The following is a 25,578-nucleotide window of genomic DNA, read 5'->3' as shown; positions in this document are numbered from 1 at the left end:
TTTTTTTAAATAAATTTTGTAAGAAACTACCTATTTTAAAAAATGTTGTAAGTTTTGTTTAAAAAAAATAATAAAAAAAAAACTACCTAATAAATGTTGTAAGATACTATCTTTGGCCGAATTTCTAGTGTTAACCTAATTTTACGGCGTTTTCCACCTCAAAACACCCACGAGACCATCGTGGAGTTGGTTTTCAAGGTGGAAAGGTTATTTTTGGAGTGGTTGATTAAAGGATATTCTGAGTCGGTGTAGGTAGTTTCATGCATGCTTCGGGATGGTTGTTTTTTGATTTAGAGGAGGTAAGGGTGGTTTTGACATGGTGGAGGCTACTTCAAGCAGGTTGTGGTGGTTTTGTGGATGAAAGCGGTGGTTTCGGGGATGTTTTAAGGTTGGCCAACGGTGAAAATCCGGCATAACAACATTCTACCTTTTATTAGGTAGTTTCTTACAACATTATTTTACCTTTTATTAGGTAGTTTATTACACATTTTTATTAGATAGCTTCTCACAAAATCTGAGTTTTATTAAGTAGTTTTGACTATATATATATATATATATATATAGTATTGAAGGTGGTACATCTTTGTGAAACGGATTGATAATATGCAAAGGGAGGAGTATGAAGTAATAATAGGATCGAGTGGCAAAAGATTGAGTAGAGTATGGCTAGAAAACATTTGGTCAGCTGACTCGTCAAAAGAGGGAGGAAGAATTCAATTTTATGCATTCAAACCTAGTCTAAGGCATGTATTGCATGAATATTATTGAGCAACTAACCCTAAATAACAAAATATTCACTAAGACCTTTCCGTCCACCATGCGTCCAATGAAAGGTCGCCATGTCACCCTCCAAATATAAAGTATGCTGACATGGCTTCACTTTATTGGACAGTAGTTGGGACCCACAAGGTCATCCACAAATTCAAATTCAAACATTGATAATTAACTAACAACAAAAAAGTTTCGGAGGCTTAAACTTTTGACCATGTTAATTAGTTCATTGGTCCAATTCTTTGTTTTTTTCCTACATAGTTTTAAAGATGAAGTACTTGTTTATAATCCCTTCAAAAAAAAAAAAAAAAGAAAAAAAAGTACTTGGTTTTTTTTTGGAACCAAGTACTTGTTTATAATAATGTTAATTAATAATTATAGTAATAATGATAAATAAATTAAGAAAATTTATTTGACCTTTTCATTGATAGGAGAAGTCCATTGGTCAGTTGTGCATACAGAAAATGGGTGCCCCACTGTTTCTCCTCACTATCTCTCCTCTTAGAAGCAATTGTTGACGTTGACATTCTAATTTTAATATGAAGTACAATAAAATAAAATTCTTTAATTTTTATTAATAAGTATTCCTTACGTCTTTGAAGTGTCTCATATTAACTTGACATATATTAACTTGACATATATGACAATGCAGAATTTTGACCAATTACAAACTTTGGTGTAAAGTAGGTTAAATAAATAGTATAAAATGTATCAAATGACACTTACAAAAACAAAAGGAATACTCTATTATACTCCGTATTAAAAAAATAATTTACACAAGCATCAATAGTTTTTCAAAGTGCCAAACAATTAGCTATGTATATATAATCCACAACAATCCAAAATTATTTAACTTATCTATCTTACCTCAACATATATACGGAGTACAAATTAAATGTATACAACTATATATATATATATATATATATATATATATATATATATATATAATTTTGAGATATGAAATACTATTATCATTATTATTTTCAAATAAAAAAAAAGTCAATATTATGCTTCATTTTGCTTGTGAGAGTGAAATGTACTAGATGGTTATAGTTGACATTTCTTTGTTTCCATATCAAACGAAAAAGATAAGGTCTAACACCGGCAAGTAATTTGATTTATTTGGTTTTGTATAAAAGTCAAAAATAAATGAAAACTCCCCTTTAGAATAGTGTTTAAAAATAATTATTTGACTATGTTCCGTACATTTCAGTCTATATATATGCAAATTAAACTTGCAATTGGAACATATTATGAAGCGATTACCCAAGATAACGTACTTCAACCTCTCCAAAGATTAAGGTAAGAATTTTAGAATTTGATATCCTGTTTTTAACTTATTCTGTTTTTTGGTATCGGTATAATGACCTAGTTTGGTCTAATTAAGCTTTTCACTTATTCTTTTTGGTACCAATATGATGATCTAGTCTAATCTAATCAAATCGAACTGTACAGACCTAATATTTTGAAAATTTTAATATAATGCCAGCTTTTTTTGCTTTGTCTTTTTTTTTTTTTTTTTTTTTTTTAAAAAAGACAAATTTTATTGTTTTAGAGATTTTCTTTCTAAAGTATCTGACTAAGCTAGATAAAAAACTTACTCTTTATTTATTTATTTATTTATTTATTTTATGTTATATCTATAAACCAGTTTATGTTAATAAATAATCAATGATGTCAAGATAAGTAGCAGCTGTTATATTGATATTGGCAGTATATGGTCAACTACTCTATCTTGATGAACATTATTTTATCTACGCATGAAATAAAAATCTAGATCTTTAAGTGAATGGTGACTATATAATATATATGGTTATTTAAGTCCGATGTATTTTTTATACTTTAATTGATTTATATATAATGATATTTATAGCTTAAAATGATGTATATACTAAGCTTAAATTATTCTTAGGTGAAAAGAGATGGGTTAATAGATCATAAATGAATTTAAATTATGCTTTATATCATACGGATTAGGTACATATATAGTGATATAAGTTTTAATTTCACTTGTTTTTTTCCTCCTAATTTGGATCATTATTGGATGATGAAGTTAGTAAAATATACTTAGTAACTAGTAAGTAATAACTCCTAGAACCTCTCCTATTGATTGTTGAAATGTACTCCTTAGAGAAACAATAATGTGAGATTTTTAGAACTACTAGCTAGATCCACGATCCACACATCTCGAATTCTCGATCATTGAGATCCTATCACTACACAATTACTTCTTTTTTTTTTCTTTTTTTTTTGAACGGGAAGAATAATATCATTAAACAAAAGCCATACGGCATCTAAATTAGTTATAATTTTGATTGTAAAAGTTAAAATATTTTCTCTAAATTTGTGGTTTACTACACAATTACTTTATATACCATTAATTCAGTATTTACAATACATTAAAGAAAAAATTATCAGTATTTTTATTTACTAGATTACGGTTGAAATATTTTGAACTAGTGTTTATTAAAAAAAAAAAAAAAAATAAAAGACTCTTAGCACACCTAGATCATACCTATATATATGTGAGATTTAATAATTCATCACACGCATCTTGGATCAGAAAATACATGTTTTTAATTCAAGTTTACAAGATTAGACTTCAACTAGTGGCAAATAACATATTACTTCAATTATTATTATTATTATTATTATTATTATTATTATTATTATTATTATTATTATTATTATTATTATTATTATTATTATTATTATTATATACTAGTTGCAAATAGTATTATTTACGTATCATTAATTTATTCCATACATACTGCCAAAAAAAATAAAAAAAATAATAAAAAAATTATTCCATACAAAATGTCATTGATTAACGAGTCTGTCAAAAAATCCGACTATTTCCTCTGACCTATATTAAAAAATGACATGAATCTTTTGTATATAAGAGGCCCCCACAAAGTCAACATAAAATGGTCATGGATTCCTTTTCAGAACAGCTATACTATATTAATATAATTTTTCTTCTGATCATGTTCTAATCCAATTTCTTCATCTGTCATTAATGTTAATTAATAAGACTGATTGAATCTATTTTTTATACTAATTATAATTATCTCGTTGGTTAACCACTCTTATTCCACGATCTAGCTAGCTTCCTTGAGTTGAATTATATATATAAATAATTTTATCCTATATATAGTCCACATGTGCTAGCTTAGCTTAGCTAAGGTAATTATCATTTTATTTGTTGGGAACTACTCTAATCCATCTTATTTTAATTTATATATCTTTTTAATTTGTTATGGGTAGTCGACAAAAGGTTGATTTACTATATGATATGTTGTATATATATCATTTTGGTTGGTCTAACATTATATTAATATACTAATTGGCCTCTTATTACTATATATATTTATACATTAGGTTGTCCTAATTCACAATTGTGTGTATTGTAGTTTATTTTCTCATACCTACTTGTAAGAGATCGAAAATGGAGGCCGAGCTTAGTGGTTCTTCAATCTATAATAATGATCAAGTAAGTCTTGTAATTTTTCATAAGATTATCCCGTTTTCTCTCTTAAGCACCATATCTGGATGATCTAATAAATGGAGAGATTCCTTAATTATATATGCATATGTAAAAATTATGTCATTCTTTGATGTTACTTTGTGTTTTATATGAATTTCACGTATGATTTTATCTAAGTATGCACGCACCTTGTTAATTATATATGTAGGAGGAGCTTTTGAAATCAGCCAAAGCAAAGATGGGAGAAGTAAAGGAGGAAAATGAAAGGCTAAAGAGGCTATTAACGAAAATTGTGAAGGAATATCAATCTCTAGAGAAGAAAATTTCGTCGATGGATCAATCTAAACAATCAATAGAAACGAAGTCATCGAGCAACAACAACAATGAAGATGATGATCAAAACCAAGAGCCTGAGATGGTTTCTCTAACTCTTGGTAGTTGGAGCTCTAACAAGAAACATAGTCATGATAACAACAATAAGAAACAAGAAAGTGATGATTCTTTGAATAAAAGAAGAAAGGTAGAAGCCGGAGGGTTAGAGCTAGGTCTAGATTATCGTAAGATTCAGCATAACTCTACGGCTAGTGCTACTGATTCGATCAAGTATTCGAGTTTGGAGAACTCGAACAAAGAGTCTAAGGAAGATGAAAACGTCGATACATGGGCATCTAGCCATCAAGTTGATCTTAAGGCAAAAGAGAACACAAATTCTAATAAAGAAGTGGATGATCAAGAGAGCTTGCATCAACCACAAGTGAAGAAAACTAGGGTTTGCATTAGATCAAGATGTGACTCTCCCACGGTTAGTACAACAATTTAAATTCACTAGACTTAAATTTCGATAACCACCTAAGAATTCACTTTACATATGTAAAAATGATTTATTTTCCATTGCATATTTCTATATACCTTTTCTTTGGCAACATAATATCATTGAAAAAAAAAGATATGTTACAATTGATAAATAACACGTATGTAGGAACTGAATTAAAGTATATAAAGTTTATTATGATTTATGAACTTCTAAGACTTTAACCAAAATATGAAGAAAGTCATCCCCTAAACGTGTTTGTTTTATGACAAATAGATTCATGACGGATGCCACTGGAGGAAGTATGGGCAGAAAATCGCAAAAGGAAATCCTTGTCCTCGAGCATACTATCGATGCACAGTTTCTCCGAATTGTCCAGTTAGAAAACAGGTAATTAGTCTTATTTCAACCATAGCTTGATCAACAAAGTCCATGATCCACTTTATCAGGCGTCAATGAAGCCTTTGACCTTCCCCCAATACCTCCAAGAAAAATCAAGTTTTATTTAATTACAACTTGTTATATATATAATTGAATTTTATTATTACAAGCTGAATAATTAACAACTTGGATGTGGTCTTAAGATATTTTAAATAATGCATGCTAATTTATACTTTATAATACTTCTCAATTCTAACTCAACATGAATTTTTTTATACGTTTGGTTGATCCAATATGAATGAAAACTATTTAATCATTAATAAAATTTTATTGTTTAGGTTTCCATTTATCTATTGGTCAAAGTTTTTGAAGGAGTAAACATTTTATAAACATCATATGACTTGATAATTATATTTGTTTTATCGAGGAGATTGGCTTTAAAATAATTGTGAGCTAGTCTAAAATGAAGAGCTTTTAGATAATATGCTACCTCGCCCTTTATTTAATTTGTCTAGAATTAATTGTCACCCTATCTCAATCTTTCAGAAAACATTTGTAGAGTATGTGATACTTTATACGTAGTAATAGTTAGTCATTTGTCACTTAATTTTATAGTAGCATATTGAAAAATTTATCATACTTTAGGGTAACGGTAATAACATATACTTGTATTAGTTTAGTTAGTTTATTTGGAGAAGTTTAAACTAAAGGAGCAAAAATTATAAATTAAGCAAAGAAAAACACTTATAGAAATAAGGATTTTTTTGTGAAAAACTACCTTTTAAACTCCAGATTTTGTGAAAAACTACCCTAAAAACAAAATGTTGTAATTAACTAACTTATAAAATATAAAACGTTGTAATTGACTACCTTCTATCGGAATGACACATTTGACTTTTATTTCCTGACGTTGTTCATGTCACGTGAGGGTCACTTGACCCTTTAATGACTTAATAAACCTATAACAATTTTATTTTTTTGAAATGTTATGGTGATTGATTTTTCAATTTCTTCTGTAGGTACAAAGATGTCCACATGACATGTCAATCTTGATCACAACCTATGAAGGAACTCACAACCACCCACTCCCTCTCTCCGCCACGGCCATGGCTTCGGCCACCTCGGCTGCCGCCTCCATGATAAAGTCCAACTCCTTAACCTCTCAAACTCCAACCCTCACAAACCCTAGCCTAACCACTTCATCTCTAGGACTACATTCCACAAACTTCATGACCACTTTTCACAATAATCCTTCCTTAATCTCAGCCTCATGTCACAACTCACACCCTACGGTTACCTTAGACCTCACGGTCCCGAACTCCGGCTTCTCCTCCTTTGATTGGTTATCCTCATCCTCATTATATTCTTCTTCTAACTCAGCTAGAAACTCTAGCTTCCTTAACTTTTCGTCGTCGCCAGCTTCATCATCATCACTCCCTTCATTAGACTTTACTACTTCATTACCAACTAGTACTACTTGGGCTAATGGCTATTTGTTACCCTACACTAATAATAATAATAATAATACAAGAAATAATAATATTTTCCAAAACCCTAGTAATAATAATGCTCAACAGTCTTTGAATGAGACAATAGCTGCCGTAGCTACTAAGGCAATTGCATCAAACCCTAATTTCCAGTCAGTTTTGGCAGCAGCAATCTCATCTTATGTTGGAAATAAGGCTAACAATGACCAGAAAACGGCGTCGTTCCCTTCGGGTGGATCGGAAAGTGGCCGGAGCTTGGCATTGTTCCCTACTTCATTGCCCTTATCGACGTCGAAAAGCAATAATGCTTCAGTAGGTGCAGATGCAAGGGATCATATTGGGTGAAGGTTGGAATTGAGTTCCATAGTTATATATATGCTTAATTGGTGTGCATTTTGGCATTTAGTTTTTCCCCTTTATTTATTTTTTGTGTAGATTTTTTTTTATTTTTTGGGGTGATCCAAAACTTCCAAGTACATAAACATACTTCCTTTTGTACAATTATGTTTAACTAATTAGATGAAATCTTTACTATTTTGGCATATTTACAATGCATAAAACTGTTAGGTATCTCAAAAAAGTTTTACGCATAAGTTTAGAAAGTTTGACTACATACATAATATGTTTTAAAAATTTGAGCACATAAATATATGAAAACTTATTAAAGAATGTAGTATATATGACAATGTGGCTCTCACCACAAGAAGTAAAATATTAAGCTTTCTTTGCTATTTATTTTTCAAGTTGGTTATTCAAGCATTATTACTAATACACTCTATTAATTTTAGCCATCTCAATTATATACATATATTCTAAATTGTCACAAAAACGAATCTAATTCTTAATAGCTAATCAAAATGATAATAAAATTGAAAATAAAATTTGTAAACATTACTAAAGAAAAAAACTAAGATTAAATGTGGAGAATGTTGGAACAAACAAATTATGTGGATAGTATCATATTCTTGATGTCACTTAATTATCTCTTGAAATCATATATTTGACTCTGTTAATATTTCGTGTTTAGATATATATAATCCCTTTGAATATGTAAATAATACTTCATATTTCATTATAGAGTTGGATATTATATATATCCCTTACTTGATTTAGAATTTACATATTAAACGAGTTTTGGGGTGAAAAAAGTGATCAAAACCCATAAAAATGGGTCTAGCTTGGGTCAGATTTGCAGGTGATCGAGTAAATTAAAAAAATTGACATGTCTAAGACTTTGCATGTTCTTTTAAGTTGTAAATCTGCTCTGCTATACTTCATTCGATCTGTTTAGAAGCTAAAAAAAACAGGCCTTAAATATACATAATCTTGAATTGAATCCTCATATAGAAACAAGATTAATACCTTGATAAGGACAATACTGTTGATAAGTATATCTTATTTAGTAGGTGTATGTATGTATCCTTCAACTTAAACTTTTCAAACGATGACATTACGGCTTTGCATGGCTCTGATTACATTAAAATATTGACCAGTATTTTGTTATGAAAACGTACTATGTTGCCTATTACATAATTGGTTAGATAACGCACTGAAATACCAAATCTGTTAGAGAAGAATAATATTCCCTCCAGAACATTTGGGACATCTAGTTTATCAGTCACATATATACTCTAGATAACTTTCATATGTATTTCAATATCAAGTAAAAATAAATTGAGACGAATCTAACAAAATTCTATATAACTATTTATAGTTTTTTTTAATAAATTTTATTAAGGAAGATTAAAATAAAACGTGTAAATAGTGTTGAAGTTAAATTGCAACCAAATAAAATCAATGCCAATCAAGAACATCACAAAGGATAGATTGGACCATAGAATTTTAGCCGTATCAACAAGACAACAAGCTAAGTGAGCCAATACGTTTGTAGTCAATGCCAGGGTATCAAGGGCACCTGTAAATTGTAATTATATACTCGTACTTGTATGCATGATAATTGTGGACTAAGTTTGTCAAGTTTTGTTATCTCCGATCTTGTGCAAGACAATGATGGTTGAAATTTATGTTAAAAATAACAAAACCAAGAGATAATATTTCTCTGGTTTGTCGTCAAAAGTACTTTGTAACTGTAGTTAATTAACGACAAATACAAGTTTATCTGCCACATAAACAAATTTTTGTTAATCTGGTGACATTTTTGTAAATATATTAAAAAAAGCATAGCCGTCCAATTACTGTTTGTGTTAAGACATATTAAGGAAATATTATTTAGTTGATTGGGTAAATATTTAGTCTAGATATTATTTCCTTATTTCTAGGATATTATTGTGATATCTTTCATCATTGGTTTACCTTAGTTGTCATACACGTTTTGGTGTAGGCTTAGGAAACTAATTGGTTTTGTATTATTATAAATATTGGGCTCATGAAGCTAATCAAGGCAAGCTAAAGTTTATCACTTTACAGTTTGCAACTTGTATTTACTGTTTGGTGAGAAAACTACACATATACCCCTCAACTGGTATATGAAAAGACGTATGTACCTTCCACTGATACTTGAAAAGACGATTATACCCCTAGATAAACAAAAACTGGGCAGAGCACATCTCGTTAATTGAGTAACATAATTCAATGTATACTAGATCATGAAATTGATTAAAACCTACGTAACTTTGTAGTCTAACTAGAACATGAAAGCAGTCATAGTTTCATACTATACTATACTATGTTCATATCACAACAATTTGTATATATTGTACTAATTTGAAGCCCTAAGAAATATTGGGCCTTGAGCGGTTGCGCAGGCTACACCGACTAAGGGTCGGGCCTGATAATTAGATGGAGGAATGAGGAATCTCTATCCTTTAAGGAAATTGTATTTACTGTATCTTTTGCCTTAGTCAAAGACTTTAATTCAATGGCAGATACTCCGTATGAGAATAAATTTGGTTTGCTGATTGGGTTTGGATTTAGATTAGTCTACAAATCTACAATGAGTAATAGGATTTGGAACACTACGTGATTTAAGGATTTGGAAAAAGACAAAGCAAGAACCCTACAAGATAAACTTCGACTATGACCTAGTTACCAAGTTAAAATCTAAGGATGTGTGTAGAAAAAGTTACAAATTCAAATCCCACCATCTCCGTTTGTAATTTATATCGTCCTTAGAACTCATTCGAAAAAAGGGAAAAAAAAATTATAGAGGGAATAGTCATGAGTATCAATGCAATATGGGTATCTCAAGGCCCAGTTTATGATGGATTACCAAAGGCCCATTGGGCCTCTCCAGTGAAAACCCAAAAACTGTAGCTAATTGACACTTGTACAAAATAGACACGTGGGAAAACAGGCAATCCTGTGGGTGGTAACAAACTATCAATCAGAACAAACTGCTAATTTTGGAGGACAGTGGAAAAAAAAAAAAAAAAAAAACAAATTAATCTTTCAGTTTCTTCCATTTCATTTCATTTTATTCTATAAAATTTTATCATCTTCTTTCCTAATATTGCTAGCAATTATTCTGCAACAGGTATTATCAATCTTTATAACTAATTCATATTAAATTGTTAGTGTTATATTTCGTTTAGATGTATGTGTCCGTAAAACAATCCCAAGTTCATAACTTTATGTGATTTGATCTTATAATTTGTAGTTAGATAGTAGTATTTTGACAGATTGCCTAATATATTGCCGTATTTGTCCTCATTTTCGTATCCGTTTTCGTGCAGCCTGCCTTAACTTTGCTACTTGTATGATATATGATGCATGTTCAGTTCAATGAAACATGAGTTATATTTAGGAACAAAATATAATCCTTTATCATAATAATGATACGGTAATAAAAAATAATAATTGTACCATAAAGAAAGTTATCAGTCGGATGTTATGAAATAAACATAATCAAATTTATATTTTATAGTACTATGGTTGTATTTATAATAATGTTTTCGAATGATTTTGTTCCAATTTTACAAACTGCAGAAACTATAAATCTGATTGATTATATTATTACCAACTGTAAAAATTGATATTAGATATTAGTTGTTGTTTTAGGCATGGATAAATCAGATGAGAAAACAATGGAAACTGCAACAACAGTGAGTTATGATGCTTACTTTGAGACGATTCAGAGTAGGAAGAAATTGCCCGTTTCCTTACAAGAGACCTTGACAGCTGCATTTGCCAGCATTCCTGTTTCATCTTTCCCACAAGTTCCTGGTGGCAAAGGTAACAGGTTATTCATAACTAGGCTAAATTTTATGTTACTAAGACTCGGGTACTTGTGTCGGATATGGGTATGTGTCCAGGTGCCTGACTCGGCTATTATATGACAAAATTCTGAGATTTTTTACCCAAAATGAAGTGTCAAAGCGATCATAGCCAAGATCCAACACGGGTACCTGAGATGAAATGAAAAGTCTGAGTAACATAAATTGCATTGCTTTTATTTTGCAGTGATAGAAATCTCAGCAGAAACATCCATATCTGATGCTGTAAAGATACTTTCTGAATGCAACATACTCTCGGCTCCAGTAACGAATCCGGATAAAGCTCAAAGCAATGATTGGAAGGAGAGGTATCTTGGGATCATAGACTATTCAGCGATAATATTGTGGGTATTAGAAGGTGCTGAGCTTGCTGCTGTAGCTTTATCTGCTAGTTCTGCTACAGCTGCTGGAGTTGGGGCAGGTGCAGCAGGGGCTCTTGGAGCAGTGGCACTAGGTGCCACAGGCCCAGCCGCGATTGCTGGGTTAACAGTTGCAGCAGTTGGGGCAGCCGTGGCTGGTGGTTTTGCAGTGGACAAAGGGATGGGAAAGGATGCTCCGACAGCTGCTGATCAGTTAGGTGATGATTTCTACAAAGTGATTCTACAAGAAGAACCATTCAAGTCAACCAAGGTATGTTTATTAAGGTTCATTCAGGATGAATTTTTATAGCTGCCAAAATCTGGTATTCATATATTTATGACAATTATCATATATTGACATTATTTTAACTAAGATTTACACATTCTTAAAAGAGTTGTTGGCACCCAAAAAATGTCTATATCTGGGAAATTCTGTTGACATCTGCTTGCATTTCCATTGATCCTTCATGTAAAGCCGTGTTGTGTGCTGTACATATCTTTGGCTTTGCAGATCAGGGAAATTGTGAAGTCTTTCAGATCCACACCATTCCTTCCAGTTTCAACTGAAAGCAATATGTTGACAGTTTTATTGCTTTTATCGAAGTATAGAATGAGAAATGTACCAGTAATTGAACCAGGGAAGGCTTTTATGAAGAACTTCATCACTCAATCTGCTGTAGTGAGAGGCCTTGAGGGATGTGGTGGACGAGATTGGTTTGATTGCATTGCTGCCCATCCCATTTCTGAATTGGGCCTTCCTTTTATGTCACGCGATCAGGTGTTTTCTTCTGCTGTCTTTAAGTCACCCTCTCTGTCTTATTTAATACTAGATACATTATGGAATAGCAGTTTGGTACTGATATTTTGTAAGGAATTCCTTCTGTTGGCAGGTTGTAAGCATCAACAGCAGTGATCTGATTTTGGAGGCATTTAAGCGGATGAAGGACCATCACATTGGTGGCCTTCCGGTTGTGGAGGGACCAAAGAAGAAGATTGTTGGTAATTTGAGCATGAGAGATATAAGATACTTGTTACTCCAGCCCAATCTTTTCTCCACTTTTAGGTATTTTGTTCAGCGAAAATTTGAAAAGGATCTGCAGCATTTTTTATGTCCTTAGCTGTTGTTATTTTCATCCATAATCTCTATAAGTACCCCGTGTTAGAAAACATGAAAAATCATCAGAAAGTAGTAAGACTCAAACAACTATATGTATACTGTGCGGGAAATTGAATCAGCCAAGGAGTGCAAAAGAAAAAAATTGTTTTGCTGCGCAGGAAAAAAGACATAATTCTTACAAAATGTTAACCTTAAGTTATTGGGATAAATTATAAGCTAAAAGAAATCGCTCTACATTAAGAAGGTGACCAAATATATTTAATTAGTTAGAAATTTCACAATTACAATTAACTTTAGCTGTTAATTTAAATGTGATCCCTCATTGCCTGTACATTATTTTATATGATCTCAGGTGCAAATTGGATATGTGGTTAGTTCTTACAATCTCTTGTATTTCAGGCATCTTACAGTAAATGACTTTATGAAGACAGTTTCCTTGATGAGCCAAGAGGCAGGGAAAGTTACCCAACCGATAACATGCAAGACGGACACCACCCTTGGCGATGTTATCCACAGCTTAGCTTCCAAGTCAGTTCACAGGATCTATGTGACAGTTGAGGAAGATGAAGTTGTTGGTGTTATAACACTTAGAGATGTTATTTCTTGCTTCATCTATGAACCTCCAAACTACTATGATGATTACTTAGGTTATTCTGCAGAGGAGTTGCTCGAGAAGTGAGATGTCTTTTTTCTTTTTAATTAAATTAAATGCATCCAATCTAGATTTTTGCCTTGCAGAAATTTGAGTTGCAAAACTTGCAAGTTACACAATGTCCTAGCAGTATACTAGGGGTACATTAGTTAATACAAGAAGTTTTTACATACCTACAAGGCTACAAGTATTTATTTAAGGCACATCCAATAAGTTTCTTTTGTTGTACTTTGTATCTATAATATACTCTTATTTGATGGAGTATATGTCAATCCAACATACCAATACAGAAGAAATCTCATTTTGAAGTATACCATAATGTTCTGTCACTTCTTGTTACCTTACTCGAAAATGTAAAAATAGGCATAACAGAGCAAAGCTTGTTAACCATCCAAATGCTTTGTAAGCAAAATCAATGTTATCGAACACATAGGAGCAGTGCACAGCAATTCTGTTAAGAATATGTACCTTCAACCGTTCAAAATCTTGTGGCATTTCAAAGATCAGCAGAAAAACCATTTACAGTGGACCTTAAATCTTGTGCACATTAAGCAGTGAAATTTCCATTTTCAGTGGCATTGCTTCTCCTAGTTCAGTCGATTGTCGAATGTTTTCAAGAACTCTTCGCGAAGTGCAATGTCCTTTGTTGATTGGATTCTTCATCTTCCTGCTATACTAGAATAGGCTGATAGCCTTTTCCTCCCTTAACAAGGTGCCGGTAATTGTGTGGCATCTCTGGTTGCCTGTCAGGGTAAATATGAGGATCATTTCAGGTTATTTGCACACTATAGCCAGGATATTTCTCCAGTCCCTTCACATCAATCATATTCCTGATTCTCTCAACATCCGCCCACCTACCCACTGCTGCATATACATTGGATAAAACCACGAATGTAGCTCGATTTCCAGGCTCCAACTCAGAAAGTTCCTTTGCCATATCTTCACCAAGTTTTGGATCCAAATGGTGCCCTGCAGCACCAAGCAATGAAGAATACACAGAACTTGAAATTTCAGGGATTTCCTGTATCAATTCTTGAGCTTTCTGAAGGTGCCCAGATCGACCCAATAGGTCAATGATACAAGCAAAATGCTGCTGAGTTGGTTTCAGGCCATACCCTGTAGTCATCATCTCAAATACTTGTAATCCTTTGTCAAGTTGACCTGCATGACTGCAGACTGTCAGTAGGTTAGCAAAAGTGCTACTATTAGGCCTGACATTCTCTTTCTGCATTAGATTAAAAATTTCAAATGCAAAATTTTCTTCGCCATTTCTTCCATATCCTGAAATCATTGCATTCCAAAAAGCTGGGTCGTCAGGCTTATCTTTGTAGTGGTCAAAAATCTTGCGTGCCCAAGAAGATTGCCCACACTTCATGTACACGTCGATGAGAGCAGTAGTGAAGAACTCATCATTACTGATATCAGCTCTTATGGCAGCTGCATGAATCTGAGTTCCCAACTGCAGAGATGAGATCATGGAACATGCATCCAAAAGGCTAGTAAGAGACTTCAAACTTGGAGTAATTCCTTCTGATACCATCTCAGTGAAGAACTGCAATGCGCTCTCATAATTTCCTTGTTTTGAAAATCCACTGATCATTGTATTCCAAGTTGCCGAATCTGGTACCAATCCTTCAGATTCCAATTCAGAGAACAACTTTAGGGCAGTATCACAATCACCAGTCAAGAACATACCGGCAATGATTGAATTCCATGTAATCAGATTCCTATTACCCTTCATTTCTCTGAAAACATGATAACCGGAGCAAGAACCACATTTAGTATACATGTCTACAAGTGCAGTTCCTACCATGATATGAAACTGTAATCCAACTTTTACAGCAACCCCATGAACTTGTCTTCCAAAGCGAAGATTAGTGACATTGGAACAAGCACCCAAAACTGTAACCAAAGTAACTGCATTAGGCCCTTCACTAGAAGACTCAAACATACCCCTAAACACCTTCAAAACAACGCGATAAACACCATTCTGAACTAATCCAGATATAAAAGCATTATAGCTCACCACATTCTTGTATTTCATCATTCCAAATGCTTTCGTGGCCGAGACCACTTCAGAACAAGTCATATACATTGTCACAACCCCAGTTGCAACATAAACATCCCTTTCAACACCAATCTTTACAGCCCAACAATGAACTTGACTACCATTCTCAACACCATCACAAGCTGACAACACACTAGCAATCATAACCGAATTAGGCCTACACCTCCTTAACCCAACCTCTCTAAAAACCACAAGAGCTTCTCCAAAACACCCATTCTGAGCAAACCCAGAAATCATAGCATTAACAGAGGCCTCATTTCGTTGAGGCATTTCATCAAACACCTTGATTGCATATTTCAGTTGTCGAAATTTCATGTACACATGAGTAAGACCAGTTGAGGCGTATGTATCGCAGTAAAACCCAGATTTGATGAGATGGGTATGAATGATTTGGCCTTGAAGAGGATAATTAAGCTTGGCGCATGATTTAAGAAGACATGGGTAGGAGAAATGGTTAATGGGTAAAGAAGAAGAACGAAGGTGTGAATATAAATGTAAAGCTTCTTTGTAATAACCATTTGTGACAAACTTTGCTATATTATGACTCATATGCAACACTCAACAAGCTCTGATCCATGAAATTTGATGTTTATACTGAAATCTTAAATTGCTGTTCCAGATTGAAGTTATTTTTAAACTATACGGTAATTTTTTTTATTTATTTATTTATTTTTATTTTTTTTAGAGAATAAATTCGAAATCTTCTTCCCATAGACACGTAGTTTAACTCCCAGTTTCAGGACCTATGATCGATTCTCAACCCGCCCTTGTAGCTCTCTAAAAAAAAAAAAAAGTGATTTTATTTAAAATATTTGTTTATTACGGGGTATATAATAGGTTCTCTCTTGTATTTCATTATACACCCACCAACTTTTATATGGAGTAGAACTCATGAGGCTCATTAGTCGTTAGTGTTACAAGGGTTACTCAATTTGTATTACTCTTACAAGGGTAACTTCGTCATTATTAGGAGTTATTCGGTCAATATTAGTATATTACATGGTTAGGCCCTATTCTTTAGCTCTACTGTCACATGTCCTGCTCTGCCCACAAGCTCAAAAGAACCAGCCTTACTCCGTTAGTGTTTTTTTTGTTTACATAAAAAAAAAGCATAATACTCCGTTAGTATGTTAGTATTATAGAGGTTGATTTGCTATTATACAAGCGACCGCATGGTGAGACTAGCAACACACAAAACGCGTTCAAAATAATCCAACCTTTGATATCCAATTACTCGTTACAAGTTATTAACCCATTATAACTGGTGCAAATTTGATTGCCACTTCCTTATTGGTTTGAATTTCTTCAATTATTAATTTGAAAAAAGATTTTAATTTTAATTTTAATTCTAATTCTAGTTCTAATCTAATCTTTAATTTTAATGATAAAAGTTAACCTAAACAAAAATCTCCAATAAGGCAGATTTTCATTATTCTATTGTAAGCTTAGTTAAAACTACTCTTATAGTCTTTTTAGTTTGGTGTCTGAGCCATGCTAGATTGTTGATAAAATTTCAGTATAAACTTTTTTATTTGAATGCTAAATATGGTCTTACAATCCCTTTTGATACATAGGATTTTTAGACATACAATGTCATATCGCTAATTTAATTAAATAATAGTGTACTTTTTGTAGTTTAGGTTGTGAATATTTATGTTATTATTGACTTGAAATTATTTTTATTGAACTTAAATTGTTTTTATATATATATATATATAAAAAAATTCTCTATTTTTTAAATATAAATTAAATATATTAGAATTTTAACGAATTTCATAATGGATATAGAACCGATTTATATGATATCTATCAAAAGTTATGATTAATTTTGTACATATGAAGTATTAGAAGTGTATTGATGATAAAACTCTATACAACAATTTTATCTTTAAAAAAAATAAATCAAAAATCACTTACTTAGCATCCTATGTGTCATAATAATATCTATTTTTTGCCTAAAATTGAATTACTATACTTATATAAATTTTGCTCAATTGAAATTAATTTTACGAATTAAACTTACTCTTACTAAGGACCTGTTCACTTCAGCTTAATTTCAGTTCAGTTCAGTTCAATTCAATTTAAGCTCCAATTAGTTCAGTTGCTCCTAATTTCTTTCTCTCATAAAATATTCATTTCAACTCTATTCAGTTCAGCTCCATTCAATTCAGTAAATGTGAACATGCCCTAATTATTTGTTATATTTGTTCTCTAAGGTTACTGTTTTTTTATTGAACTGGCATTTTTTTTTGCTAGACTGATGAACTTATTTTTACTGACATAAAATTATATTTTATTGAATATTATTATTTAAAGCGAAGAAAACAAAATCTTATACAGTTTTTTTACTCCATATTACTATTTTTCTATTAAAAAAACAATTAATATATCCCCATATTCCCCAACCAAATAACTATACTTTCCCCTCCCAAAAAAAGGCTACTCATAATGGAGTATACAGTTAACTATACTTGAATTTTTCAAAAAAAAAAAAAAGTTAACTATACTTGAAACTCCATACCATAAATTCCCCTTATTGATTCCGACCCTATAATTTCTAAGACTTTGGACAATGATTAGTATTGCAATTAATAGTATTACAATTAATATAAAAACTAAGGAAGTACTTCGTATATGTTTCTCTATATATACACCATAGAAAATACTCCATAAATTTTAATTTCACATAATTTTGGTACCATTAAATTCATACTCTTATTAATTTTTATATATTATCCGCATGATTAATATTACAATTAATATACTCCGTAAAAACTAAGAAAGTAAATATTTTTCTCCATATACACCATAAAACATACTCCATTAATTTTACTCTCACGTAAAAACACACTCTTATTAACTTTCTTATACTATCCTCTACTGTAATTTTTTTATTAAAAAAAAACCGTATTACGGAATAAAATGTTAAAATGTTGTGAGTATTTAGAAACGGAAATAAACAAAACTCGTATTCTCTGTACTGGTAGTCGTACTCTCGGTTACAGCTTGGTTTGGTGATCTCATTCCCAAATTGTACCATATATAAATCCAATATTCTCTCTCCTCATTTGTAATCGATCAATGAATTTTCATTTCTAACACCGCGTTTTCTCACCTCCCTCCATCATCTTCTTCTTTTTCTCTCTCTAAAATCCCTAATTTCTCAGCTATATTCCCCAATTCTGACCTCTCTTCGTGATTTCTTCTCTCTTTTCTCGCCGCGTTTGTTTCTCAGGTATAATCGAATTTCATCTCCTTTCTTTTTTTAAATTTTTTTAATTTTTGTCGAATTAAAGCTTGTTCTTTGCTCTTCTATGAGTAAATTGTTAATTTTATTTGATGAAAATTAGTCTTGGTTTTAGTAAAGATTAGCTTTGATTAGGTTTTTGTTTTTTCTTGTTCAACCCTAATTTGATTTTTTTATTTTTTATTTTTTTTTTTATTTTAATGAATCATTTTCTTCTTTTTTCTGTAAGGGGTGTTATGTTGTCGTGAATTAAAAATTGAAGTATGTCGTAGATCTGATTGTTTGTTTTTGATGATAAATATACAGAATAATTGAATTTTGGGGTGATTAATTAGTTGAAAAGTAAGCAAATTTTTGTTTACAAGAATTTTTTCCATTTGAATGATGATAACCTAACTAGTTATTACTTTTTTCCTGCTTTTGTTTGCAAGAAGAATTTATAACTTGTTGGAAGATTGTGATTTTCCGTTTCAGTAATCATTTTAAAGTAGTAAATGATCGAATTTCATTGGAAAAGAGGTCATTTTAAAGTAGTAAACGGTGCATTTTCATTGAAAAAGAGGATTTTTTTGGTATGACTTAATAGTGATCTTGATTAGCTTATCACGAACCGAGGCTGGAAATTCTCTGATTAGCTACTTTTTCAGCTTGTTTTGAGGGTTTTCTTGTTGGCATATTGTGGTTGCTCATCATGGGAAAATATTTATGCTATTAGGTTAAAATTGGTTAAACCCTAGGAAATAGATCTTGTTTAATTGAAGTGCCTCTTTACATATTTCGAGTTTTTTTTGGTTTTGTTGTGCTAAAGCTATTCCCTTGGTTAATGTTTTAGGCGGTGAGGATGTCTACTCCAGCAAGAAAGAGGTTGATGAGGGATTTCAAACGTCTGCAGCAAGACCCACCAGCTGGGATTAGTGGTGCTCCTCAAGATAATAACATTATGCTCTGGAATGCGGTTATATTTGGGTAGGCATAAACTGTGTTAAGAGTTTTTATCAGGTTTATTAATCTGCAGCTTTGCAAGAGAGAAGCACGAATATTATCTAATTGTTTTCTCTTTTTCAATTTGATTGCAGTCCTGATGACACCCCTTGGGATGGAGGTAATGAGAAACTCTGGAGCAATCTATTTAATGTTGATTATTCTTGTCATAGTTTAGTTGTGGTTCATTCAACGTAAAATCAAATGTGCTGGTTACATTGTTCACAAGTTTTATGCCATTTGTTAATATTCTGTTTTGATACTTATTTTTTTCACTTCTGAACCACGATAGCATTATTAAAGCCTTAATCTAAAGAGATGGGATCAGCTACTCGAACCCAGATGTCACATAAACAAATCCTTCTCCATCATTCACTCCAATCTGATGCATTGTGATTATGATGTCCCTATTGCTTCATTTACTTTTTTTACCCTTTCCATCCTAGCCATCCTTGGTCTATCTTAACTTTTTTTTTTTAACCAAACTATTTGTCATCGCAGTTTTCCAGACTTCTGCATGCTGATGTTGGCATTGGATATGCCTAAACCACATCAATCTGTTCTTTGTTTCATCCTCAAATAGCCACTTTGACCTGATTATAGAATGTAAAAACGTACACCTTAACCTTCGCATAACCACCACATTCATCTCTGAGCACAGATGCACATCAATTTATTCAACTCCTATTTCATGAGAAAGATCTTCTGAATTTGACCTTTCTTCTCTCTTCTAGGTCACGGTATTGATTAGGTTTGATATAGTTCCTAAATTGCAGCATTCTCATATTGAATGCATGACTTACTCGTGGGACACGTGATGTTGTGTTCATTAAATACTGTTTTTTTTCTAATTGTTGATGTTTGTGTATTGACGGCTGTTTTCTGCTGGTCATTTATTGTTTTGGGCCTTTCCTAAATTTAACGTCTAGTTTTTGGTAGGTTGTACACGTGTTCTAGTGATGAAAGGATCTAAGGTGTATCTCCTAAATTACAGATAACTTTTTTTCATTCTTGAAGATGTATGTATTAGTGTCGTACTTCAAAAACTGCTGAGGTGTTTAGCAGAAGTTTTTGTTTGAGTTAGACCATGATTTTTTTATTTTTTTTGAAATCTAATCTGTCTTATCTGTGCTCATTTTCTTAACATCATGAATTCTATTCCTACTTATTTTCTGTTATTTATTTTGAGTATGTCAGGCACGTTCAAATTGACACTTCAGTTTACTGAGGACTACCCAAATAAGCCTCCTACAGTGCGCTTTGTCTCTCGGATGTTTCATCCAAATAGTAAGTGCTAATTTTGAATCTGTTTATTCAAGAAGAATGCTTGTCTTCTTGCAGTGTATTTACGCTCTGCTTGTTATTGTTAAATCTCAGTTCTTGTGCTGATTGTTTTATTTAGAGGCTTTTTGATGCGTAATTGTATTGTTGTCATTTGTGTTTTAAACTGTCATTTGACCAATCGAATCTATATATTACAATTTATTTTTCGCTGCCTATGGCTGTTATATAATTGTTACAAGTAATATTAAAGTCTACATCAAAAGAAGGTATAATATCTTTTAAATTGTGAACAATTTCATTCCAAACAGGATTTTAGCCTTGTATTATTAATCATGAAAAGCTTGATACCACACTGTAGTTTCATTGAACTTTGGCTAGCTTGTTTTATACTGGCTAATTTAAGATGATCTTGCATGGAGCGAGTAATAAATACTTTCTTTTTTCAAATCTTTAGTTGCGAATTTGCAAAGCAGCACTGGCAAGCCATTCTTATGTGTGGAGGATGCAAGCTAGAAGCTTGAATACTCCCTCCAATTTTGTATTTGTTCTTTATTGACTTTCACATTTGCCAATGCACTACTTTGTTCTTATATCTTTAATTATGTTGAATTAAATCTATAAAAAGGTTGTATTGTGAAAAACGTAAATTGAGACATATGACACATATCCTATAATATATTACGTGATAGCATTTATTTTTATATATTAGTAGAAATAAGTGGTCAAAATGGTACACGTGAATAGGGCTAAAGTCAATATAATGCAATTTTAAAAAGAGAGTATATATTTTGGTTTGCTGGTGTGGTTCAGTTTACTAATAGATTAATCTTCAATAAAATAAAGAAGCGTAATAAAAGATTATGCATGTAAAGTTTTATGCTGCAATTTGCTTATTGTTCTTATCCAATTAGATGGTGTGCCTAATGTTTGTCTGCTCACTTTTTTCTTTCAGTACAATCATGCCATAAAAGATGATTTCTTCTTCAACAGATTTTGTCTATTTTCTGCATGTATTTGTCTGCAACTGCAATTTTTATGTATGCTAATAAACCTGTCATTTTTTGTTCTAACCTTGCAATGTGTATGTTTGTTTTGGTGGGATTTTATTAGTTTATGCAGATGGAAGCATCTGTCTTGATATACTACAAAACCAGTGGAGTCCTATATATGATGTTGCTGCGATCCTAACCTCAATACAGGTAATGTGTTACCCAGAACATTTGTTACTAGTTTATATATCTTTTTTTTTTCAATTTCATTTTTTGGCAGTGGTGATCATTCTCTTCTTGCTAATGCTTACCATTTTGGGAGGCAATACAACCTCTTCTTTCAAAACATTGTTGCTGTAGAATTTCATTATTTCTGATTCCACAATACCATGTGTGCTGAAAATTTTTCAGCTGTGCTTTATATGTATTTTGTATATTTGCATTTCGTTTTGATTCCTTGCTCTGGGGGATGTCATAATACCTGATATATGCCCATTCTAGTTTCAAAATGAGAAAGAGTTAAAGAGAGATAATTATAGAGAAAGAGTGAAGAAGATTCCATCTTTTGAGGTAGGAAGTTTGATGATTAGAGGCTCATATGAGCTCGGTCTTGTAGTATTGGCCTCAATTATGATTTATGAGAACATCTATAGGTTCATGTAACAAGATTGTTGGGTCAGAGATTAGAACAATACATGTTTTGAATCCTTTTTTATTTAGTGTTTTGAAGAGTTCTGTTGATGAGAAGGGTGTTTGCTTATTTCTTAAACAAATGAGAAAGAAGTATGTTTATTATACTTTTTTATGTATATTTTTAAATAAAATGGGAAGTAGCATAGCATAAACACCATGGTAGATTGGTAGTACATTTCTAATTCCAGCATATTTAAGAATCTCATCATCCAATTTCCCATATTCAGCTTCCTTGATACACTTCTCAAAAGCAAATGCCTTTCTTATCTACAATGTATACGTACAGTAATTACACACCTTTAAATAGTAATTAAATTCATCTTTCTATAGGCATGATCAGTTGTATCATGTGAAATCAATTTTCTAATGATTGCTATTGATGAAGGAGGTGTTTCCTGGGGAGGGAATGTATTGGCTCCAGATCTGGTGACAAATGCTGCCTGCCTTAGCAATTGTTGTTCCATTGATTGTGAGGTCGTCTTGTGGTGTAAGGCAGTTAGTTGGTAGTGTTCTAAAACAATTGGATGAAGTAGCCTATTATGTAGTGGGTTATTAAAGAAGCTTATAGAATAAATTAGATGTGGTGGGTTTGGTTAGTGCAATTGCATTTTGGTTAGTGCTCTAAACAATTTGATGAAGTGACCTATTATTAAGTGGGTTTTTAGTGAAGCCTACGGAACAAAGGAGATGTGGTGGTTTTGGTTAGTGCAATTGCATTATTGCATGCTGAAATTGTAGTGTTTTGGATTTTTTTTCCTTTTCAATAAAGGGTAGGAAGTTATTTTATTGAAGTTGCTATGAGATTTTATGCTTCCCTGACATCTGAAGCTTTAGAATTTGCATATTAATCTTTTGTTTCCCTTGAGCAATAGAAAAATCCCTCTGGATAATGAATTGGAAGTTAATTAGTATAGATTTCAATTAAATGTTGCTGGGGGATGAGGTCAGGTATTTGATGGCCGCTGGTCTTAGGTGCAAGGACTTTGAGCTGTAGAAGGAGGGATTGTTTTGGGTTCAGAAGATAAAAGTATTTATGCATGCTGCTTTGTAGTCGCCATGATCCTTGTAAGAGAAAGGCTAGATAATCAATTGGATTCTTTGAGCAGTTAGAATTAATACAAGTTTTTTGAAGGATTAAGTCATTGATGATGGAGGTTTGCACAAATTTGAAATAGTAATTGTAAGCGCAACTCACTGTGGTCAATCCTTGTTAGTGCTTCCCATAGATTGACCGGGGATCTATTTTTGTAGGATAGACCGAAGAATGAGTACTGAAGGTCAAGAAAAGTAATTGCAGACAATTCAGAGCATTCTAACCTTAAGTCCTTAATTACTGATTAGCAAATTGTTCTGGAATTTCTTTTACATAGGGCATTTGCTAGATCAATGGAATTGTTTAATAATGTATGGGTGATGGGATTTTTGAAAATTCTGCTCTCTTTTCCTTGACCTCTAACATCTTCAAATGAAAATCTTTTGTTGGAGCCTGTCAATCGATTGACTGTGGTCAACATTGCAAGCTTGGGCTTTTGATTTATTTCACTGTATAGGTCAAGATATATGTATATTGATGCATCTGAGATAGAAGTAATACATGTTTACATTTTCGAGAATGTAGGACCAGGAAGCCAAGGTTTTATTATTTGTATACTGCTTTGAAGGGTTTAATACACAATATATCGAGATCAATAAGATTGCCTAGTTTTGGTGCATCCACCATCCTGCTTAGAACTGATTTGGATCACTAACTAGTAACTACACCTTTTTTTGCTATTCCCTGGGAACCAGGGTCTGGTTGTCCTTTTTTGATGCCCCTTTTCGCAGCAATTGCAGAAAGCCTGTTTGTAGTTTTTGTTACGAATTTTTGGTGGTTTGAGCTTAATGAGTGGTTCCTAGCATTTTTAGTTCACATGCGGTTTAATGCCTTTTTTAAATAAACGATATGTGAAACGTAAAAAATTTTGTTTCTTCATTTGTATGTCGCATGTTTATTATTTATACAATTCCTTGTACAATATGAATGATATGTCTTCCTCTCACACACCTGTTTTGAAATCTTGTAGTCTTTGCTATGTGATCCAAACCCAAACTCTCCTGCAAATTCAGAAGCTGCAAGGATGTTCAGTGAGAACAAGCGTGAATATAATAGGAGAGTGCGTGAGATTGTTGAGCAGAGTTGGACTGCTGATTAATCCTGTGTTTGCAATGTACAACCTGTGAAGAAAGTTCGGTGTCCTGTCTGAGATAAGTGACTTCAGGAGACTAGAACAAAAAAGGGTGAAATGGAAAACAAAAAACAATTTGTTGTGAAACTATCTGATTTATCTTATAATATCTGAACTTCTGAAGTACTTGTTCAGAAAGGAATGCTAGATCCTTGTGGATGTGTCTGTTGAACTTAACATTGCAAGTTATGTAAGTTCTGCTTTAGCTTGTGTTTGATTGTTCATGTTTTAGGTTTTAATCTGAGTTTTTAGTTTTTGTCTTGTATATCAATATATGTGAATGAAGTATTGAGCAGAATCCTGTTATGTGGTTGCTTCTGATATCCTGTATTTTCATGAGAAGGAAAAAAAAAGTACAATTAGGTTTGACATCTGTAATTTAATGTTGTTCATTGGATGACGGAGTAGCATAGTATAATTTTGGCAAAATACGAATTAGGAGGGTAAAAAGAAGTGTTTGCTAAGACCTTGTTTAGAGTAAATTGTTAGAAGGTACATAACTGGCTTTGCAGTGATTGTTATGACTTAGTAGAACTGATCCAAATTTAATGTACTCTTTTAAACTAGACAACCCGAAAGTGACCCAACGCGTTATGCGACCAAAAAAATCTGGACTGAAGTTTACTACTCTTGTAGTATATACGTCAATGACCTATATAGACATAAATATGGCCCTACTGATGTTGAACGTATGCAATCTGAACTAAACAAGTATGTTTGCCACCTCTACTGTCATGATTTCATGGTACTATGGTAGGTACTAGGTAGTAAGTATTCATGTGCGTGTATCG

General features: G+C 32.3%; 4 protein-coding genes across 6 annotated transcripts; 3 read left to right on the top strand and 1 right to left on the bottom strand.

Moving 5' to 3' along the window:
• Positions 1 to 1,978: 1,978 nt before the first annotated feature.
• LOC110690435 (probable WRKY transcription factor 72) lies at positions 1,979 to 7,484 on the top strand. Its single transcript, XM_021867267.1, has 5 exons — positions 1,979 to 2,076; positions 4,188 to 4,267; positions 4,470 to 5,063; positions 5,349 to 5,462; positions 6,473 to 7,484. The coding sequence occupies exons 2-5, from the start codon at positions 4,223 to 4,225 to the stop codon at positions 7,283 to 7,285; spliced, it is 1,566 nt and encodes a 521-aa protein (XP_021722959.1). The 5' UTR covers positions 1,979 to 2,076; positions 4,188 to 4,222; the 3' UTR covers positions 7,286 to 7,484.
• A 2,757-nt stretch (positions 7,485 to 10,241) lies between these two features.
• On the top strand, positions 10,242 to 13,472 carry LOC110690434 (SNF1-related protein kinase regulatory subunit gamma-1-like). Of its 3 annotated transcripts, none has more exons than XM_021867265.1 (6): positions 10,242 to 10,433; positions 10,946 to 11,131; positions 11,360 to 11,802; positions 12,043 to 12,309; positions 12,422 to 12,594; positions 13,048 to 13,327. In XM_021867265.1, the coding sequence occupies exons 2-6, from the start codon at positions 10,960 to 10,962 to the stop codon at positions 13,325 to 13,327; spliced, it is 1,335 nt and encodes a 444-aa protein (XP_021722957.1). In that variant the 5' UTR covers positions 10,242 to 10,433; positions 10,946 to 10,959. The 3 variants fall into 3 exon arrangements, with proteins under 3 accessions (XP_021722957.1, XP_021722956.1, XP_021722958.1); XM_021867264.1 differs by having other exon boundaries at positions 10,245 to 10,433; positions 10,958 to 11,131; XM_021867266.1 differs by lacking the exon at positions 10,242 to 10,433 and having other exon boundaries at positions 10,960 to 11,131; positions 13,048 to 13,472.
• A 234-nt stretch (positions 13,473 to 13,706) lies between these two features.
• LOC110690433 (pentatricopeptide repeat-containing protein At2g02750-like) lies at positions 13,707 to 16,395 on the bottom strand. The gene has a single exon (XM_021867263.1). The coding sequence runs from the start codon at positions 15,915 to 15,917 to the stop codon at positions 14,070 to 14,072; it is 1,848 nt and encodes a 615-aa protein (XP_021722955.1). The 5' UTR covers positions 15,918 to 16,395; the 3' UTR covers positions 13,707 to 14,069.
• A 2,003-nt stretch (positions 16,396 to 18,398) lies between these two features.
• LOC110690432 (ubiquitin-conjugating enzyme E2 2) lies at positions 18,399 to 25,156 on the top strand. Its single transcript, XM_021867262.1, has 6 exons — positions 18,399 to 18,603; positions 19,448 to 19,581; positions 19,692 to 19,717; positions 20,794 to 20,883; positions 21,991 to 22,079; positions 24,626 to 25,156. Exons 2-6 carry the CDS (start codon positions 19,457 to 19,459, stop codon positions 24,752 to 24,754), a joined length of 459 nt encoding a protein of 152 aa, XP_021722954.1. The 5' UTR covers positions 18,399 to 18,603; positions 19,448 to 19,456; the 3' UTR covers positions 24,755 to 25,156.
• Positions 25,157 to 25,578: the final 422 nt, after the last annotated feature.

The sequence above is a fragment of the Chenopodium quinoa genome, unplaced genomic scaffold, assembly GCF_001683475.1.
Source record: "Chenopodium quinoa cultivar QQ74 unplaced genomic scaffold, ASM168347v1, whole genome shotgun sequence".
NCBI lineage: Eukaryota > Viridiplantae > Streptophyta > Magnoliopsida > Caryophyllales > Amaranthaceae > Chenopodium > Chenopodium quinoa.
This window is presented reverse-complemented; position numbering and strand designations above follow the sequence as displayed.

Bases quoted from the DNA above. Each gene is read 5' to 3' on its own strand.
- LOC110690435 (XM_021867267.1), top strand. From the start codon at position 4,223: ATGGAGGCCGAGCTTAGTGGTTCTTCAATCTATAATAATGATCAA. The intron at 4,268-4,469 runs GTAAGTCTTGTA...TTATATATGTAG, and splicing joins CAATCTATAATAATGATCAA to GAGGAGCTTTTGAAATCAGC. The intron at 5,463-6,472 runs GTAATTAGTCTT...TTTCTTCTGTAG, and splicing joins ATTGTCCAGTTAGAAAACAG to GTACAAAGATGTCCACATGA.
- LOC110690434 (XM_021867266.1), top strand. From the start codon at position 10,960: ATGGATAAATCAGATGAGAAAACAATGGAAACTGCAACAACAGTGAGT. The intron at 11,132-11,359 runs GTAACAGGTTAT...TTTATTTTGCAG, and splicing joins ACAAGTTCCTGGTGGCAAAG to TGATAGAAATCTCAGCAGAA. The intron at 12,595-13,047 runs GTATTTTGTTCA...CTTGTATTTCAG, and splicing joins AATCTTTTCTCCACTTTTAG to GCATCTTACAGTAAATGACT.
- LOC110690433 (XM_021867263.1), bottom strand. From the start codon at position 15,917: ATGAGTCATAATATAGCAAAGTTTGTCACAAATGGTTATTACAAAGAA.
- LOC110690432 (XM_021867262.1), top strand. From the start codon at position 19,457: ATGTCTACTCCAGCAAGAAAGAGGTTGATGAGGGATTTCAAACGTCTG. The intron at 19,582-19,691 runs GTAGGCATAAAC...ATTTGATTGCAG, and splicing joins TGGAATGCGGTTATATTTGG to TCCTGATGACACCCCTTGGG. The intron at 20,884-21,990 runs GTAAGTGCTAAT...GGATTTTATTAG, and splicing joins TCGGATGTTTCATCCAAATA to TTTATGCAGATGGAAGCATC.